Source organism: Tachypleus tridentatus, chromosome 13 (genome assembly GCF_004210375.1).
Source record: "Tachypleus tridentatus isolate NWPU-2018 chromosome 13, ASM421037v1, whole genome shotgun sequence".
Lineage (NCBI taxonomy): Eukaryota > Metazoa > Arthropoda > Merostomata > Xiphosura > Limulidae > Tachypleus > Tachypleus tridentatus.
Genome location: NC_134837.1, coordinates 188,665,933 through 188,686,179, shown reverse-complemented (window position 1 = coordinate 188,686,179; position 20,247 = coordinate 188,665,933). Strand labels below are relative to the sequence as shown.

Here is a 20,247-nt window from a genome sequence, read left to right as displayed (position 1 = left end):
AATAGAAAAAGGGACAATGCCCAGTGCGTTAGTGTCCGCACATGGATGTAGTTTCACGAGATCACCCAATTTTGTAGATTTGGCCACTAATAAAAAGTTAAGGAGGAATGTAGACATTTTGTTTCTGTTGGTTCTGTGTCTTTAAGAAATTACATTGCTAATCCTATACTCATTCGTATTTTACATGGTAATGGGACGGCTCAATCATTGTTGTTAGATAGTGTATTGCCCTTAAATTCGAGTTCGGCCATTGGTGAGTTTATTATGGCTCAAGGTGTTGATGGTGATTTTATTAAAGTTCCTCTTCATCACACTTATTTATCATCAGACCTAGTTTCGGGATAAGTTGTGGTTAGAGTCTGATTTACTCTGCTAATTCAGGTGTATTGTTATTGTTAGGAAATTATTTGGCTGGGGAAACGCTGCTGCCGAACCCAAAATGGCTAGAGAACCGATCACTGTGTAATCTAAGGATGTTGTTGAGGAGAATCTAGAAGTGTTTCCCTCGTGTGCTGTGATTCGAGATAAAGCTGAGAAATTAAGCCAAAAGAAATAATAGACATGTGTTCAGAGAAGGACATTATAGATTTGTCACAGACATATTTTGGGTCCGACATGGATCCTGTGAATGATTTCCCTGCTGACAAGTTTTTGGTGAGTGGCAATGATGGACGTGAGGGATCTAGTTCATCCAGTAAAGTTCCGTTTGCTAAAAGCCAACTGAGCCATGAGAAAGAAAATGATTCACAGATTTCTTCACACTTTAAATATGCACTCCCGAAAGATGAACTGAAGAACGCTCAAGATGGTGGTTACTTTTTGAAAAATTGTGTGTTCATGAGAAAATGGAGATTACCAAAGGTACGAGCTTCAGAGGACAGGACTGCAATTTATCAAATTGTTGTTGTAATAGCGTATTATTCTGAAATATTAAAGGTTAAAAGGTTATTTAGGTGTCAAGATATGTAACAAAATTATGAGAAATTTCTTTTAGCTAAAACTTAGGCAAGATGTGTATCATTTTTATAAAACTTGTAATGCATATCAATTGACTGGAAAACCTAATAAAAAAATCTGTTACCCCTTTAAAACCTATCGCACGTTTCGATGTTTGTTTGTTTTTGAATTCGCACAAAGCTACTCGAGGGCTATCTGTGCTAGCCGTCCCTAATTTAGCAGTGTAAGACTAGAGGGAAGGCAGCTAGTCATCACCACCCACCGCCAACTCTTGGGCTACTCTTTTACCAACGAATAGTGGGACTGTCCGTAACATTATAATGCCCCACGGATAAAAGGGCGAGCATGTTTGGCGCGACGGGGATGCGAACCCGTGACCTTCGGATTACGAGTCGCACGCCTTAACCCACCTGGCCATGCCGGGCCCGACTATCTCTTCAACCGTCACATACATCAAGTAACTGGAGAGAGAAGCAAGGTATTGCATAGGAGACATACAGATCATGTCGCTTGGTGCAACAATTAATGATTTATGATCGATCAGGCTGGTAAAACGAGCCTTTGGTAAATCATTGAACTCATGCACTAGAATGATTAGATGAAAATGGAAAGTTGTAAGGAGGATTGGTTTGCTTTGGACGTGAAAGTTTTGTGACGAAGACTTTAGCAGTAAAATCTATGCTACAGAACAATTATCAAAAAATAGGATATCAAGTGTAACATGACCGAACGTGGCTACACAGGCTGTAGCGACGTGGTTGATGCCGCGACATTGTTTTATATAACGTACTTAACCTCTGTAAGAGCTTTAAAGAACAGTTGTTACAGTATGCGACCTTTCACTTGAATACACATTTAATATATGTTTACGATATTTTTACACCTTGTTGTCCAGGGTATCACTGATTACATATAAAACATCTGCATCTAAACTTTACATATTAACCATAATATGACAAAGCAGTAATAGCCCACTGTGTAACTTTGCGTGGAAAAAAACGTACACAAACACCCACCAACGTAGTTATGAAAGGATAGAATTAAAATCACTTTCAATTGTAACAAATGTGATTCTAGTCTATTTGATCATTATTCTTTAATTGGTGACTCCCAAACTCATTTTATGCCACTAAGGTCAAGAGTATTTGTTAGGATTAAAAATAAGTGTTGTTTTATTGATTGAATCAGACAGAAATAGTAAGATCTGTATGATAAGCGGAATAAAAAATTGGACTTCGCATGTCCAACTCATTGTCTAACCCTTTATTCTTTCTTGATTGAACATCTCTACAGTAAACAACACTTTATTTAAAAAAAAACAACTAAACTTTGATATAAAGATTCATATGCTAATGTTAATTTTCCAGAGTTTTATATATTAAACCTTCAGAACGTCTTAGTTTTATGTAAATGAATTAAAGACGCTTAATTAAACACATAGACAAAGGTATGTTATATTAATTTAAGTTCACGCTTCTAATTTTTAATTTTGATTGCTTGATCGAATACATTTTATTTATCATGTTTATTAACTTTAAAGCGTATATTTTTGGATAAAGTACTTGATATTATTAAAAATTATTCTAAGTAATTTAACTATCACTCAAAAAATATATTTATTTTGGAGAATATTATTTAAATATTTTATCCCCCTAACCGATTGATTCTGAATTATTCAGACCACTTTACAATAAACGTTCTTTTTACACGAGAGTCTTCACCATGATGGGAACGTAAGTTATAACCTGTGACAAATCTACCGTATTTTTATTCATAAAAATTTGTATAAAGTTTTAGATGTTGTATTCAGTGTTACTGTTCATATTAATTATAACCAAATATAAATACGTCCACATTTCTTTCTCTCTGTTGTTTTCAGAATGCAAAAAGAGTCTGTACCGTCTGTACAAGTTTTTGGACGAAAAGTAAGTGTGGCCTACTATTACCACGAAAGCACGTTGTACTAGGACTAACTGAATCTACTTGTGAAGTTTTAGGCCTAATGTAAATTTCATATAAAGTAACTTAGAAATGTAATTTTACATTAAAATTTAATTAATGTGCCTTAATTATGTTAAAGGGAAGGTGGTTTCAATTGTAATTACCCCACTATAAATTTTTCTCATTGTAATTTCCGTAGTAATAGTTTGAAAATAATTACTACCAGACCCTCTTCTTAGAAATTATTAGTGTATCTTACGAAAAAGTTATTTTCTACTAAGGAAAAAAGGCTTATACTGGGTATCTGAAGTGTTCATTAACTTAATTATCCTTTCTACTTCATGCAGTTTGTCTAGTTGCTTTATACCAAAAAACACCAAACCATCCTTTCTACTGTGTAATTTAACCACAACATCAGTTATGGTGCTAACTGATCATTTTGAGTATATATGTATTAGAAGACTTGAGTCCAGTTTATCCTGGCAGTGACATAGAGCTGTTATTAAAGTTGTAAAGACTATCTAAATTTATGGTTACATAATATGTAATCTTGTGGTTTAAGAACTGAATAAAAACCTTAATGTAAGATTCAAATTCTTGAAATATAGCTGAAAGTAGTTTATTGCATATTTGTAACATGATGGTGGTGATTTGTTAAATATGGAATATCCTTATTTTGGAATTAGGTTTTTTTCTGGTTGTTTTTTAGGTTCCTTTATTTTAATAAACATTTTTTGTTGCATTGTTCAGTAATGCTAGTATTAAGCCCTGGCCAGATACACCCATTTATTTTAATTTTTTGAAAGTTTTTTATTTTAAATTTTCATGATTGTCAAAACTAAACTTATTTAGTTATCAACACCAGTTGCAGCAGGTGTCTTGTTTTTATTTTACTGCAATTTGAACATTTGAAGTATGTCTATTTAATATACTGAGGGTGGACATATAAATATTAACTTGAATATATGATATATCCATACAACAGAAAAGGATGTAAAACTTTGACAAGACACCCATTTCAAATAAGTCCGAGGATAGCTGGTATGGGTATCGATACTTTTATTGATATGCAGAGAATGGTTTCATTTTCATAGGTCATTTTTCAGGTTAAGAGTTCTCTTCTTATCAGTAAGTCTAATATCTGTATCAGCTGTTCTGTGATGCAGGATGTAAAACTGTCTCTAAGAATGAGCTTAACATTTGTTTAATTATGATCTGAAATCCAAATTTTGACGCTGGATTTTGTAAATGTGAATTTTTCATGATTTTAGTTGCATTTTATCAATGTGCAACTGCTGTAGCTTCTTATTTGAATTAGTTTACAAAATGATCAAATAAAGTTGTGTGGTTGTGGAGTCATTGAAAGATTTAAGAGAATTGATGGCCAGTTCAATAAACTGCTACCAATCCAATGGGAAATTTTATGGCCTAGCTTAACCCTTTCGGCAGGTTTGGTGACTGCTATCGACTTGAAGACTCAACGAGGCAGACGACCTTGCTTCATTCCTGTTATTCTTATGTATTGAATTTAACATACATGGTATTGGGTACAATCACTGAATATTTCAGGGACTTTAGTTGAGTTATTGCCGAGATATCATGCTTTTAGTACTGATACCGTAATTAGTTGAAGTATCAAACATATATATTCAGTGCCATGCCAAACATTCAAAGTTGTTATTCAGTGCCGAAAGGGTTAAACTGATTTACCAAAAGATCACGAACCAGATGTGGAAGATTTTTTTTTTTTTTAAGTACTCAAAGTAAATACCTGCACAAACATATTGAAAGTGTGCCTTGTCAATATGAAGCAATAATGAAACCCAAGGGAATACCAACTAAATATTAACTCCTGAAACTGGTTTGTTTTGAACATAAGTTCTACTTGCACATCTGGGAAACAAACCCAACCGAAAGGGGAAAAATGCATTGTATGAGTAGTTATTGAAAACACAAATTGCATACTGGGAAAACAAATGGATGTAAAGTTCATATATTAGATCTGTTATTTTTAGAAGCATTGGTCTTTTCTGTTTGATACAATACTTTTGTTTTAAAATATGTTTTTATCTTAAATTGGAAACTTCGAAGTAATTTGAACTTTAAACTTTGTGCTGTGGCCCATTGGAGTTAAATGCATTGTTGATGAATAGGGCTAGATACCTAACTGTAATTAGCCAATCATGTGGTCTTGTTAGCAATTGGCATATTAATTTCTGTAGAAACAGATTTTAAATTTGGTGCAAAACATGCTCTGAACAATTCTGGGTTTTCATACTAGAAGACCACTAAACATTTTTATATACACTTTCTTCTTGACGTGAACTTTTAAATGTTGCATGACTATCTCCATCATAATGGAACCAGTTGTTACTCCTTTTCTACTCTCTTTGTAATGACTCTTTTCCTACTACTTGCAGTCCTGTTACTTTTTTTCTGGGTTATCAACAATTAGTTTTCTTCACTTAATGTTTAACTTTGCAAATTTTATGTTGCATCCTCAACGACTTTTGAATATCTTGATAATAATGGTCTATCTTGGTAGGTTCTTATTTGTAAGTGCAAAGTCTTTGCAGTAACAAGGTGACAATATCTACAAAATGTAGATGGTTTAAAAAAAGTGATTTAGGGAAGGACATTGTTTAACATGACCACTCTAAGTATACTTGCATGTTTTCTATATGTTGATACATAAGAGGTTTTGCTTATTTAAATTTAATATTTTTGAACAACTATCAGATCATTCCTTAAGTAATGTCTGAATTTAGGTTCAGATAGAGAAGATTTCAAGTGATTTTTGATGTTATTTAATCAATAATTTATATTCTATTATTACTTCTTACCAATGATTCTCAAGCTTCTGAATCCCACTTCTATAAAATTCATTAGGTTTGAGGAAAAGAATGTAGAGGGTAGTTTTGACATCTTCATGCTTCCCAGCTCTTTTTCCATTTAACATAGTTTTGCAAACTTCAAAATATGGTAATCAGATGGGGTTAAGGTTTGGAAAATGAGGACGTGGAAGTTTTTTTCCAATTTAGCTATTCAGAATTTGCAGATGTGATCCTTCCTGTATGGGGCCATGCATTATCTTGGTGTGACACAACATCTTTACGATTGATCAAAGCACACCTCTCTTCTTTCAGTGCAACGTTCAAGTGCTCTAACTCTTGACAATAAAGTCTAATTGTTGCATTTGAGTGACAGCAGCTTAAAGTGAATCACACCAAATATTTCACTCTTTCCTAGGGTAGAAGTCTAATTTTGGTTGTGCTTTAGTCAGTTTACTTGCACCGAGCCATTGTCTATGGCACTTAACATTTTTATATATCCATTTTTCATCTCCAGTCACTAAACTGTCAAAAAGTGTTATGTTCACAAAAGTGCAGAGAAGTGCAAATATCCACTCTTGCTCTAAGGTTGGCTTATGTCAAATCATGGAAGACCTTTTTCCATGCAGTTGCAGAGGATGGTGAACTGTTGAATGGGTTGAATTAAGCTCCTATCCTAATTCAACTGTTACGGTACAATCTTCAAGTATGAGATCAGCAAGTCGTCCTGATCTCAGTGTGGCACATCACTTAAGCCGTAGTCACCTGACCTGAACTTCTGAAACCACCTTTGACATTTTCTTTCATTGAGAGACTCTGCATCGTAAACACCTTGAATGTTTTGTAGTTTTTAAGTCCATAAAGCATTATATGCCTAATGTACTCCTTAGACAAATCCATCTTCATAAGGGTTAATTTGATTGACCTGAAAAAGTGTAGTTGGGTTAGTTTCTTTTGATTTGAAGATTTTTATACATGTCAAACATTAAAGCCTTCTAGAAAGACAAAAATAATGATGCATTTTGGGCATTACTTATGGGATGATCTGACACTTAATGGCTGTTTTCAGAATAAAAGACTTTACTGTAAAGTTAGTGATGTTTTAAATTATGATTTTTTGCATCTCTCCATCAAAATGTTAACAAGATAGAATAGATTACACTAATAGTGCAAAGATTCCTTCTAAAGCATATTACTTGGAGAAGTTATATTATGCTTTAAAGATAACGATAGTGTATGAAATAATCATTTTAGTGATCTAAGAAATAATGAAATTTTGTATCATGAAGCATGTTCACAATATATTAATTGAAATATTTATCCTCAGCTCCTCTACAATCTATTTAATTGTTTGCATAACCCTTCAATACAATACACTTTAAGCCCTAAAGATGTTCCCAAAAATTTCACTTCCAATGTAAATGGCTATCAGCATTCCAAACATCATTATCTTGTTGGAAATCTCTCAGTGCAAATTTCCATTGGAGTGGCCAGTTTTACATCTTTGGCCAGTAATTTAGGGAATTCAACTTAGTCACCTGTAGTAGCACAAATATTCCTGCAGTACTTTGAATGCTTCATATCTTCAACCTTGTATATGACCAACATTTATTGATGAGATGTTTATTTTATAGATGCTTGGAGAGTAAGAATTCATAATCTATTATGCTTGTCTACTATAGAACTTCAAGTCAACACCATCATTCCTTGATGTTCTGGTTCACAAGGCCATGAGTTTAGAAAAGTTTACTTCTGTTTACTTGTGGAAGACTTGTATCTAAATTTGTTTGTCATACAATAACTATCAAAACTTGAGTTATTAAAACAAACTGTAGAGCTATAAATATATTTTCCTTTTTCTCCACCTATGATGAACTTTAAGATTTTAAGGAAGAACAGTTTTTAATCCAAAGAAAATTATTCACTGCATGTTTATTACTGTATAAACTACTAATAAACCATACCTTAACAATCACAAGGAAAAAATCCTTTTTTCCTTCTATACCAGGTCTAATGGAAATCTTCATAGGGAAATGAATAAACTTAACAAACAACACCATAGTTTTCTCTTACAATGTGTGACAGTCTTGCAGGATAATGTCCATAATTCCCAGTCCACAGACAGATACAATGAAATACAGCCAAGACTTCTATATTGGAGAAAAAAGCAGAAAAATGGAATCTAGATTCAATGAGCACACACCTTCACACATCTTTTGAACACTGCAAATCAAATAAACCCAACATAACTATAGAAAACCCCATATATTTAGCAGGGAAACAAATACAAAATGCAAAATCAAATAATTTCTAGTACAACTGAAACCAAAATTAAACCAATATAAAGGAACACCCTTATTACCTATACTAATTAATAACCTAATATCCAATTGTAATGCCCTGTACCTGTTTACACACTTGTCCTTAAGACATACCTGGCAATGGTCAGTTAAACTCTTAATCTGAAGGTGACCTAGAAATGTCAAAACATTGTTCTCTACCTTATTGCTAAAAGTGGTAATACCCATACCAGCCATCCTGAGATTCAAAGACTTTCTATTGTCCGAGCATGAGACAGTGGCCAACCAGTTAGTATTTCTCAGAGCAAGAACTATTCAATACTGCATGGACCCCATTCATCAGTCACAGTTCTGATGTAAAATTAGACATTTAATTCTAGAATGGATTTATTTCTTCTATAAAATACTAAAACTTGTATTTGCCTTACATTGTTATATTAAAGTGCTTGGTTTATCTACATAGCACAGAAAAATTAAGATAAACATTTCAAATTTATTTTGAAATTTAAGTAATAGATAAGATAACTGTCTTGAAATGAACATGGTTTGCAAGTGAAGTTTACATGTGCAGATTGATAGTAATAGTTTAATGTACCACTGAGAGGTCATAACCTGTCAGTCAGGCCTTGGTGTGTAGGGTTAAACTTTTATGATACTAATTGGTGTAATCCCTACGCATAGGTATTCAAAATGATTGTCCTTCTCTTTTAACTAATCAATAAAATTATATTTAATGATTAAGTAAATGCTCTAAAGGAGTCTTACTAAATCCTGGACCCTGCATTGTTGTGACAACTAAAGTAGATTAAAAGTTTGAAATTTATTTTAAAAAATATGCTTAATCTTGAAGATTAATGTTTGTAATATAATTAAACATTAAATGATTGATGCAGTGTTTAAATTATTGAAATGTTGTAAAAGTACAAATTTACCTAATTTTACACACATTTAATATAAATTAACTGCCAGTTAATAGATGTGCATTTTACAAATAGGCTCATGACTGTCAAGATGCAAACTAAGTAATTCTGCATTTCAGTGTCCCTTAAGCCATGGTAAGGTGGTTAAGGCACTTGGCTCATAATCCGAGGGTTTGAATACCTGGCACACTAAACATGCTTGACCATTCGGCTGTGGGGGTGTTATGTGATGGTCAGTCCCACTTTTTGTTGATAATAGTAGTCCAAGAGTTGGTGGTGGGTGGTGATGAATAGCTACCTTCCCTTTAGTCTTACACTGCTAAATTAGAGATGGCTAGCATAGATAACCCTTTTAGTTTTGTGCAAAGTTCAAACTAAACCTTGAGCCATAGTAACTAGAAGTCTTAAAAAAAAAAAGTGGTGGTAGATGATTACAAAGTAAACTAATTCTGATTATTTTATTTTTATTAGTTGATTTATTGGAGCAGCTGATAACAATAAATGATCCATAACATTGATTTTGATTGGTTGATTTAATCATAATTTTGATTGGATTAGTTTGTACCGACACTGATAAATTGCTGCTGTCTTGGGTTTGAAATGCCTGACTTGCACTGAAATTGGGTACTGTGTAAAATTCTTTTCAGCAAGGAAAGTATGACTCCACATGATTGCCCATCTTTGGATTGGGCTAATATCCTAGTCCTAAGATTTACTATTACCTCTTGAATGTAAGCTTTTTAATTGCTGTAAGTAGTTGAAAATGGAACATTTAAATTTTGTCTTTTTAACAGTGCATTTCTGTAGAGAAGAACCTATGATCATGTAAATACCAGTCTTTATAATAAAACTGAATGAAACATTTTATTTACATCATCTAGAACAGTATTTGAATATTTTATGCAGGTTTGTCTCTAACCGTTATACTTGTCATTAAAGTAGACGTATCCTTAGGGCTCCACTTGGAAAGACCCAGATGGTTTGGTATTTGTATCTAAATCATATATCTTCTATGTAGCTCTTAAGTATAACTGGCAGTTAGTTAAAGGAACAAGAAATTTCTTTTGTCATTTGCTTATTGTTTTCTCTTCTCAGCTTTTGTTTTCTAGTTCTTAAATGTGAAATGAGGTTAATTTTTTTTTTTTAAACATTTGTTGTCTTGGTAAATTTTGTAATGCTCTGCCAATTTGACAGCAGTATGTTTCATTGGTTCAAAATGCTTGAATCATTTCTTATTTAAAATATTTTATAAAAAAAAAAATTCTCTTCAACCAGAAAACAGCCACAGCAGTGGCATATTGTAAACGTGGAACTGGGCTTATCAAAGTGAATGGAAGACCATTGGATACCTTGGAACCTCAGATTCTTAGGTACAAGGTGGGTAATTTTGTATGATTAATTCTATACATAACTTGATTTTATAATGCCCAACTTGTGTTGTTTCTTAAGGTAAAGTTCAAAGCATAATCTATATAACATTGGAGGTGGTGCCAGCCTTTTAAAACCTTTTTGAACACTTGCTTTCTAAAGGCAACACACACACACACCTACTTTTTATGTAGTGTATCAAAACTTTGATCTAACAATACTTCAGGTTCAGTTAACATAACAATAATGTTGGGGCAACAGTAACTTTTTACCTCCTTTTGATGCTAGTTTGATTCATTGCAGTGGATGCAATAGGTAGCCCAATCTGTTCCTGCTCTTTTAAATAAATTTAAAAAAAAAACTTGCAGTATCTTGAAACTTCTAAGTTGGCTGTAAAATTCCTGAATATTGAGAGCTGAAAAGATGAGTGATCTCAGGTTAGGGTACTGCGACTAATTGTTTCAAAAGAAAGTATGAACATGTTTTAAACCTAGATTTCAGATTCAGTAATTGAGTTTGCTTTTTTAGGGTTTGTTAGAACTGTTTTGTATTTATCAATTGATTTTACTGCTTGGTTACAGTTTTACTATGCTCTTGTAGTATTTACCTAAATCAGAAAGGAGGGAAAAGAAGTCTAAGTGAAATTCTTCCACAATCTGACAGTACATGTGACATAGGTTTAGAAAGTTAAATGATTGAGGAGAGGGTAAATGAGATATTAAGTGTCAATATGTGTATGCTTAGGTTGTGTAGGGAAGATATACCTCCATATGGCTAGTTATGTATCATTCATATCCAAAACATGTTAAAATTAACTTTTTTATATATAACACTTGCAAAATCAGTAAAATCTCAACTTTCATGAAGTTGCATATATAGTGAACATATAGAACAGAATTATTTGTATACAGGGCCATATCACATTTGTGTGTTGAGCTACATTTTGCAGGCTTAGTAACTTGAGTCTTGTACTTCACAGCATCAGATATCTAAATAGTAAGTACTACAGTGGTATAACAGGGTTAAAGCCTGTTCATTTTCCAAATATGAACTGTTACTTTTGTTAAGGTGAATCTTGAGAGGTAGTATATAAATTGATGTATTGGATATAGTAAATGAACATGTAGGAAAACTCAAATACTGATATGATCTGTAAATATACTCAAGCATGTAAAAGTAAAAGTCAAATGGGGTAGAACAGAAACAAAGGCCTAATGGAAGTTGTCATGGAATATTAAATACTCTGCAATATTCTTTCTCAAGTTAATTATGAGAATGATTAGTCTGATTATAACTTGTATATAGTTGTGGTGAAGAAACCAACTTGTGCTAACAAACATGAATACAAACTAAACATGAACAAGAGATTTACACATTTTTAAATATAAATTACATAAGCACAGTAAAATCCTAAGTTGCATCAGTTTGTATGGTTGTACTGTGAGAATAAGGGTGCAAGTAGATTTTAAAACTTTATCCAATGAGCCAAGTGTTTTCTGAAATTGCACATTTTGGATTTAATACAATAATGATTTGTTCCAAGAAATGCTGTTATTTTACAAGTGGGACAAACTATAGCTGTTAAACTGTCATAAAATTCAAATTCATTATTCTAATTGATTAAAAATTCAGAATGTTGAAATACTGTTAATTCTAGTTAGTTTAGTCAAGTAATTTATTTTAAGGGTTTTTTGTTTGGAATGATAGGTTATAATGCTTCACATGTCCTCTCAGGCTAAAAATTGGACTCAAGAAAGTACCTGAAAGAACTAGTGTAATATTTGTTTAAAACTAGATGAAATGATGGTTTTGTGTTCAAAGTAGCTGATTTCTATAGTAGTTTACTCTCTTTCAGCTTCAAGAACCAGTTTTACTGCTTGGGAAGGAAAGATTTTCTGGAGTAGACATAAGAGTTCGTGTCAAGGGAGGAGGTCACATAGCTCAGATATATGGTAACTTTAAACTATAGTTAGCATTTTTAACTGCAGTTTGTTGGAGGTTGTACCTTCATGTATCATTTTGTGGAAATGTTACAACAGACAAAATACTTTTGTGAATGGCACTAAAAAAATTAACTGATGTTTGAAAGTGTGGTTTTAATAAACTGTGCATATAAATGTGGAGAAAACAGTGACGTGTACTTGTTAACATACAAATTTTCTATCAGGCCTGCCAATTAATGCAATTAAACTGATTAATACTTGTTAAATGGGCATGTTTGTGAGGATTACAAACTTTGTTTTAGCCAGCCTGGTTCACTTTAAAACTAAGTGGTTTAAAAAATGTTTATATACGTTTACCTGGATCTTCCAACTCTCTCCAGTTCTCACTTAGTAGTTATATCTGTATTAAAAATACAAATCCATCTTAAAGAAACAGACATTTTGAAATGTTTCAATGCCAATATAATAATCTTACATGAATTATCATAAATATTTATTTTAATACCATCAACAGAAAATTGTTCTTTTATCAACTCTCCAATAATTTGAGTTATTCCCAGCTTATGACTTTCTTTCATTGTAATAGAAATTTTGATTTGTTATGTATGACATTAAGTAATGTTTTTTTTTCATATTACTCTTTATACAAAGGTTTACTAGTTTATAGCAATAAGAGCATCTGAAGTGGTATGTTAAATTTCTCCAACAAAATTAGCTCTAAAAACGATATTTTAATAAGGGGCAACAGTGTTTTAACCAAGGGCTCATCCTGCACAGTCTGGTTAGAAATAACAGCTCTTATTCAGCATAGTGTGAATATTTTTTCTCTTTAGCTAACTGGGCTTGTATGTACAGTACATGCACTGCACATTTAGCATTAAGCCAGTTATGAACTCTCATTATGAGCTCTCTTTAAGACCGATTGTGACCATTTTTACTTGAATATAGTTTTAATACTATAACTTCTAATGCACTATGTACTGCTTCACAAAATTTTGCAGGCATTACAAGTCATTTGTACAGAAAGAATCAGCTTTGTATTGATGCAATTTTACAAATTTTTTCCTGTTAAGATTTAAAACAAAACTTAATCTTAATCTTTTTCATTTGCATAACTTTTAAACCTTGACTACAAAACAGTGCTAATCATTTGGCTTTCTGTTAGTTAAAAACAATGTATTAAATGTAAGAACTACTAACAAATCATGATAAAAGGATGTGGCGGGTGAAGCATCTGATTTTCTTTGCCCAGGTGAAACAATTTTCATAACTTCAATTTTATTTGATTACAAGGCCAATGACAGCACTTATAATGGGGTAATTTACATTAAATTTCTACTACTTGAATAGGAAGAAAATAAATTAGAAGAGGGGATGACCAGAATAAAAGCCTAAATTTGTTACACCAGAGAAAAATTGGAATAACTTAATATCTTATGAAAATAAGAACCTTTACCTTTTTTTGTGTGTGTGAGATAAGACTTAGTGTGTGATTTAGTTATCATAATGTGCTGCAATCTAGTGATTTGTCATTGCCAGTTAAGACAAATTCTGTCTTATTCAGCTCAAAAAATATTTCAGTTAGACCACCAAAATTATAATTGGTGACATTAAAATCCACCAGAACTCTTACAGTTTGTGAAAATCTACAAATAGGAAATGTAAAAACAAACTTAAGCATACAAGGCTGAAGATCTACAGGTGAAAGTTTGCTCAAGCTACAAAGCCACATTATGGCTTTGCTATAAAATTGTAATTGTAGGATCACAGGAATTTTGAAAAGAAACAAAAGTTCCAAACTTGATTGGAACTCCCCTTAAATTTTGTTTTACTGCAAAAGTCCTCTCCTACCAAACAAAAACTAGTTTTTCTAGTGTTCATTAGAAACTACACGTTGTGCTTTTTTTATATTACACGAGTTGCTATTGTTCATCATTACATAGCTTGCTGTCTATGAATTTTCACAGCTGTATTTCAACATGTTTTTAGCAATGAATATTTACTATGGTAGATCTTTGTACTTGGTGATTGTGGTAATTCTTTCAACTGTTTCTTAGCTGAAATTGTTGATATACATTGTGTAGTTACTATTGCATATAACACTATTTCATACAACTTATTTGTAAGTAGTTGGTCTCAGAATAGATGTTATGAATTTTCAGTAATTGGCAGCTTGCACTGCGTGGTTGTCTGTTTTGCATGCATTATTTGTATTGCCTTATTCCAGTAAAACTTCTTCACAGCAGGCTGTTTAAGAACATTGTAAACCTAACAAGATAGCCATACTGCTGTTTGTTTACATTATATTATTTTAGAAAAAATATTTCATTCTGATGATTTGTTTGCTTTTTATTATGCTGACATTGGAGACTGGTCAATAAACTTGTGAAAGTAGTCTTTACTTTCTAGATCCTGTTTGAGAACAACATTTACATTTTCTTTGTAATTACTTATCAGTACATATTATTTTAAATTTTATTCTGTGAATTCAGTGTGTGTGTGTAGGGGGGATTGGGTGGAAAAATTCTACCATTAAACAGCATGCAACTTTCAGTTAACTTGTGTATGTAGGTTAACATTTCTTTTAAATGGACGTAACAAACTTCAAAAGCAAGATTAAAAATTAATTTAAGAAGGGAATAATGAATGTTAAAACACAAGTTGGATCAAACTGCAAATGTATTTGAAAGTCTACAGCAAGTGACTTTGAAAATAATGCACACCTTCCAGCCTCATTTATTTTTGGTCTGTGCTTTTAACTAAGTATATTTACACTTTTGATACAGCTTGTTTCTATACTATTTTTGGCAATCCCTATTCCCACTTTTTAACACTCCTACGAAAAGACGTTTCTAGTCCTGATTTTTCCAAGCCCATTCCCCTGGCTGTGGTTTCGCTAGGTAGTAGATAGGGACAGTAGGAATCTCGTTAATCCATTCATTAATGGATTTAAATGGCAATTTTATTTAAATACAAAATTATTAGCCTAATATTAATAACCTTTCAAGTTGCTCTGGGGCCTATTAGGCCCCACTTTTCGTAGGAGTGTTAAATTAACAGTTCTTCCTTGTGAATATTTAATGTAAGAAGTTGTATTTTAGTATTATGACACCATACATTTAAAGATAAATATTATACGTTGCTGATGTTTGAGCTGAGATACTTGATATAGAATCTGAGCTATGGGGTAAAAGCTTGCTATTGAATATACTTGACTTTTTAACCATTGATAAGTTTTATGATCTATTTTTTTACTATTTATTTTTAAAAAAAATACTGGCCCAAGAGCTGTTGGTAAGTGTTTTTAGACAGTTCCATTCTTCGTGGATGGCCATTCAAAATTAGACATCGTGCCAGATATTTACTTTAGTAAATTTACAATAAAACATCCTTACTTCTGGTTTCTTGGGTTTATATATTCTTTCAGTGATGAAATTTCTATAAATGCCATGTATCTGTAAATATTTTTCTCTAACATACTGATAGTGTTCTTAAAAACAAAATCAATGGTGTGTGTGTGTGGGTTTATCTTTCAAACATTTTGGAAAGCATGTTTATGTCATTAGCTTCATTGTTCTTTTTATAATGTTAAGATTTGGTGGGAAATGGAGGAAAAGGTAAATTAACTTGGCAATAGTGGGCATGTTTTTTCATTCTGGACTTTGAAATGTAAAACTCTTTCCATCTTTCATTTCTTCTGTATCTGGTACTCCCATTTTAACTTACAGTATTCCTCATGAACTCTTACAAACAAATGAGTATAATTGATTAACTTTTCTTGTATGACTATTTCAAAATTTAAATAGTGCCATTTGAGAGATAATGAAAGGCCTGCTACGTGACAACGTATAGAAGAAATAACTTGTTAAAATCAGTATTTTCCACCATCAAACTTCTAAACCACATTCATTTAGGTTTTTCTTGTAACAAGAACATCTACTGAAATAAAACATCAGGCTAAAAACACCTGGAGGTTCTAGTGATAATAATTATTTTTAAATAAGATCCAGAAATATGCCAAAGGCAACATCATGTTTGACTTGCATTCAAAAATTTTATTAAACTGCAATTTTATGAATTGCATAAGTCTGAAGTCATTGCATATTATAATTCAAACTTTATTCTGTGTGAGTTAAGTTCTTTAATTTAAAAATAAATATTAAAAGAACATACTTAAATATATATTTCAGTAAGTAACATGGCATGTTGAATACCGCACTGTGTAATATGTTAAAATACTAAGTATATAGTTTTGTAAACCTAGGAACTCGAACTACTAATAACAAGCTAGAATATAAAATAATGTCTTATTTTGCTGAAATATGGCTTATGTACTGAATCACAGATGCCCCTTTACCTCTTTCCAGTTTTGAAAATTGTTCCTTTTGTACACTTGTTTCAATGACCAGCTGACAGCTTAGAATGTCCACTTAATGGTTTTCTGCCTTAGTTTGCTCAGTTTCTTTTCTTTTAAACCTAAAAAAAAAACATCCAGAGTTTTAAAGGTCATAATGAGAAGAAAATTGCTTGCTTTACTTCTTGATTTATTTTTAAGAAATGAAATAATTGAAATGCGACAGTATAGTACAAAATACTAGTCCACTAACACATCCACAACATGAAGACTTAAGGCCAGTTTTATATCTTTGTATAGTTAACATGGGTGTACATGCACTGTCATTCAGTTGTGTAATGGTAGCTAGGCATTACTAGTAGGTCAGTGTGTATGTCTAATATATAAATAGCATTAGGAGACTTGATCTACGTAGACTAAACATTTGTTTTATATGTAGTCATTCTACTATAAAAAAAAAATGAATCAATTTCATTTTTATTTTAGTGTTGGTGAAGTGATGTACTCCCACGTGGTTAAAGTATGTTTAAAAATAATAATGAAATATAAAATCTTGCTGAAAACAAACATTAAAGATTATACATGTTTGAGATTTAGGGGGCATTTTATTGTAACATGAAATCACACATGAATACAGTTATTAGTCTAAGTACAAATAAATCTTTAGCTAAAATATTTCATTTAAAATGTGATTTGTTGGGTGCAAAATGCTTTAAATTTTTACTAAAAGTCTATCAGGGTTTCTGGAGATGCACTGTATCAAGTTCATAGTGCAAATACTTAACATGCAAATGTACAGATGACTTGTATATTATACCAAGCCTGTCACAAAAGAGTTGGTAAGGAACAACATTGCATAGTTTGATTACATATTATAAACCATGTGGTTTTTTTGCTTGTAAACTCTATTTCTTAACCTATAGATGACCTGAGAAGGTCAAAACATTGTTCTGCACTTTGTTGAAACCATCTTATGGCCACACTAAATCAAAATAAACTTCCAACAACTGAAATAAGAAGTTTCATATCTATTCAAGACAACTGGTACAGGTATTTTGAAACAAAGTATCCATGTGACTTTTTGTTCAAGCTGTCATATTTAAAAAAAAAAAAAATTGTAGTTTGAAAATATAGAAGTTTTTAAAAAATCTAATTTCTGAATTTCACTGTTACAGCAATAAGACAAGCCATCTCTAAAGCCCTTGTTGCATATTATCAAAAATGTAAGTATTGTTCTCAGATACACATTTAAAAATATCTGTATAAAACTTTTTAAATTTGTGAGGTATCTTGTTGACTTGCAACTGTAGTTAAATAGTGACTATTAGTGAAAGTAAAATTTAACTGTTATTACAAATGGTGTTTGTTACAGGGATTGTTTCCTGTCCTATTTATTGAGTTTTGAACTGTTGTTGTGAGCATTTTTTACATATTTTAGAACACACCTAAGACTTGTTAGTAACAGATTCCATGTTTGACTTACTAACCATTCATTTGAGAGATGTGACAATGAGAGTATAGGGAACATTCTATAGAAATTTAATGTCTTTATCATACATACAGTATAGTTGTAAAGCTGTTTTAACAGTAAAATGTGAATCTTGTATTTATGAGCCTTGCTGTCATTGCAAACACTCCTAGATTGTGTGTGGTTGTAAGTAGTGCACTATTCACGGCTTGATTTATTATGGTTTTGCTAATATATAATAAATTGCTCTTTTATAAGTTATAATTATATTGCATGTAATTATATTTATTCCAGGCAAAATCTGTTAACATATTCCTTTTTATTACTATTATCAATATTAAAGACTTTTCAGTCCTTAAAATCTTGTCAATATGAACTCTTGGTGAGGTGACTCTAAATTTGGATAGTTTGTTATCTTTAATTTCAAGTTTTGTTGGGAATGTAAATTATGTATAATTAATGACTTGGTCATTTAGTTTTTTTACTTTTGAGCAGATGTTGACGAAGCTTCAAAGAAAGAGATTAAAGATATACTAATCCAGTATGACAGAACCTTATTAGTGGCAGATCCACGTCGTTGCGAGCCAAAGAAATTTGGTGGGCCAGGAGCCAGGGCTCGTTACCAGAAATCTTACCGATAAAATGTCTATTATCTTAAGGTGTCTTTGTAACTTCAGTCAAGCCTTAATAAACATTTGCTAACAATAGAAGGTTATTCTGGAAGTTTTGTTTCTTAAATTTCATGAAATTGTAGCTATTTGTACAAAGAAGGCATAAAAATTCACTCTGGATATTTATTGTGCTCTGTAAAAGGCAGAACATATCTATATTTCTAAGATTCAATCTTCTATAATAGGTGGTCAAACAATGATTATTGAAGGTAGAACAAATGTTTTGACAAAACATTGGTTTGTCTTTCAATAAAAGCTGGGTTTATAAATCATTTTCTTTGTCTGCCTTGTATTATATGAGCATAATGTGCCTCATTACTCAAACTGATATTACTGTAAATTTAACAGATGAATTTTGATCAGTGTTTCACCCTTTAGACATTGCAAATATACAAAGTTAAAGTGTTATCTTTGCATTGGTGTAGATTTTGTATAATTTGAAACTATAAAAGTATATAATTACAGTGATGTATAGCTAACACACACACACACACACACACACACACACACACACAAAAGGTTGTATCAGTTTTTATACTTACTTGGTTTTCAGTTAACTGTATTGGACTTGTGTTAAAGAGAGAATGACCTAGTAACATTTCTATTTGTATTGTAATAAAGTAATGTTTTAGTGTTCCTAGCTTTTAAGTTAGTGTAAATTTTTTGTTTATGTAATCTTACTACAATGTGGAATTTGCATTGGGCAAAAGATGATATAACCCTAGCATTGAGAGTGAACGTTGTAGAAATATTGTCTTAGTTTTAGCACACTTTAAAACAGCTGTTATGTGTTATTGTGGTTTTTTTTCCTTTTCAGTATCAAAAATAACTTTAAAACTACGTATTTTTAATTGTATACTTTGAACTGTATGCTTTGCAAAATGGTCATAAAATACTAACCACAGAAAGACGTGCAAATGAAATTCTAGTAGAACATAAATACCATAAAATGAAAAACCGTTTATATTTGGGTATATTTTAAGATAAGATCATACATTTGCTCGTAATACTACAACAGAAACGAAAACTAGTATTGCCAATTTCTTGGTAAGTATTCTAAAAAACTTCAAGAAAAATATAAGTATACATGCATGGCACGTGAGAGATCTCAAGTTGAAATAAGCTTGCTGTATTTTATTTTAAGGTTTAAGTCAGTACTTGTTTTGAAATAGTCAGTTTTAAAGCTTTTAAGCTTTTTTTCAAAACAAGATTGTTTTCACATTGGAAGCAGGTTACAAAGTCAATGGAAACAGAGCGTCTTTTCCCTACTTAAATCCTATTAAGTTCATGAAATCCATTCGAGTGGTGTTTACCAGAAGATATTTTGACAGTCATCACATATGCAACCTTGAACAAAGTATTGTGTGTCTGGAATAGTCTTAAAGATGATTAAAAGATTAAAATTTTCAATGGGATAAAATGGTTTCACAAACATGACATTTTAAATCAACATTATGCAAAAATAATGTAAAACCAGAAATTTTAATTTTTACA

The 20,247-nt window shown here is 31.8% G+C and overlaps 1 protein-coding gene across 1 annotated transcript; it reads left to right on the top strand.

The window, feature by feature from the left end:
- The first annotated feature begins 2,598 nt into the window (after positions 1-2,598).
- On the top strand, positions 2,599-18,792 carry RpS16 (ribosomal protein S16). Its single transcript, XM_076483657.1, has 6 exons — positions 2,599-2,690; positions 2,837-2,882; positions 10,225-10,326; positions 12,173-12,269; positions 17,790-17,837; positions 18,578-18,792. Exons 1-6 carry the CDS (start codon positions 2,680-2,682, stop codon positions 18,721-18,723), a joined length of 450 nt encoding a protein of 149 aa, XP_076339772.1. The 5' UTR covers positions 2,599-2,679; the 3' UTR covers positions 18,724-18,792.
- The last annotated feature ends 1,455 nt before the right edge of the window (positions 18,793-20,247 follow it).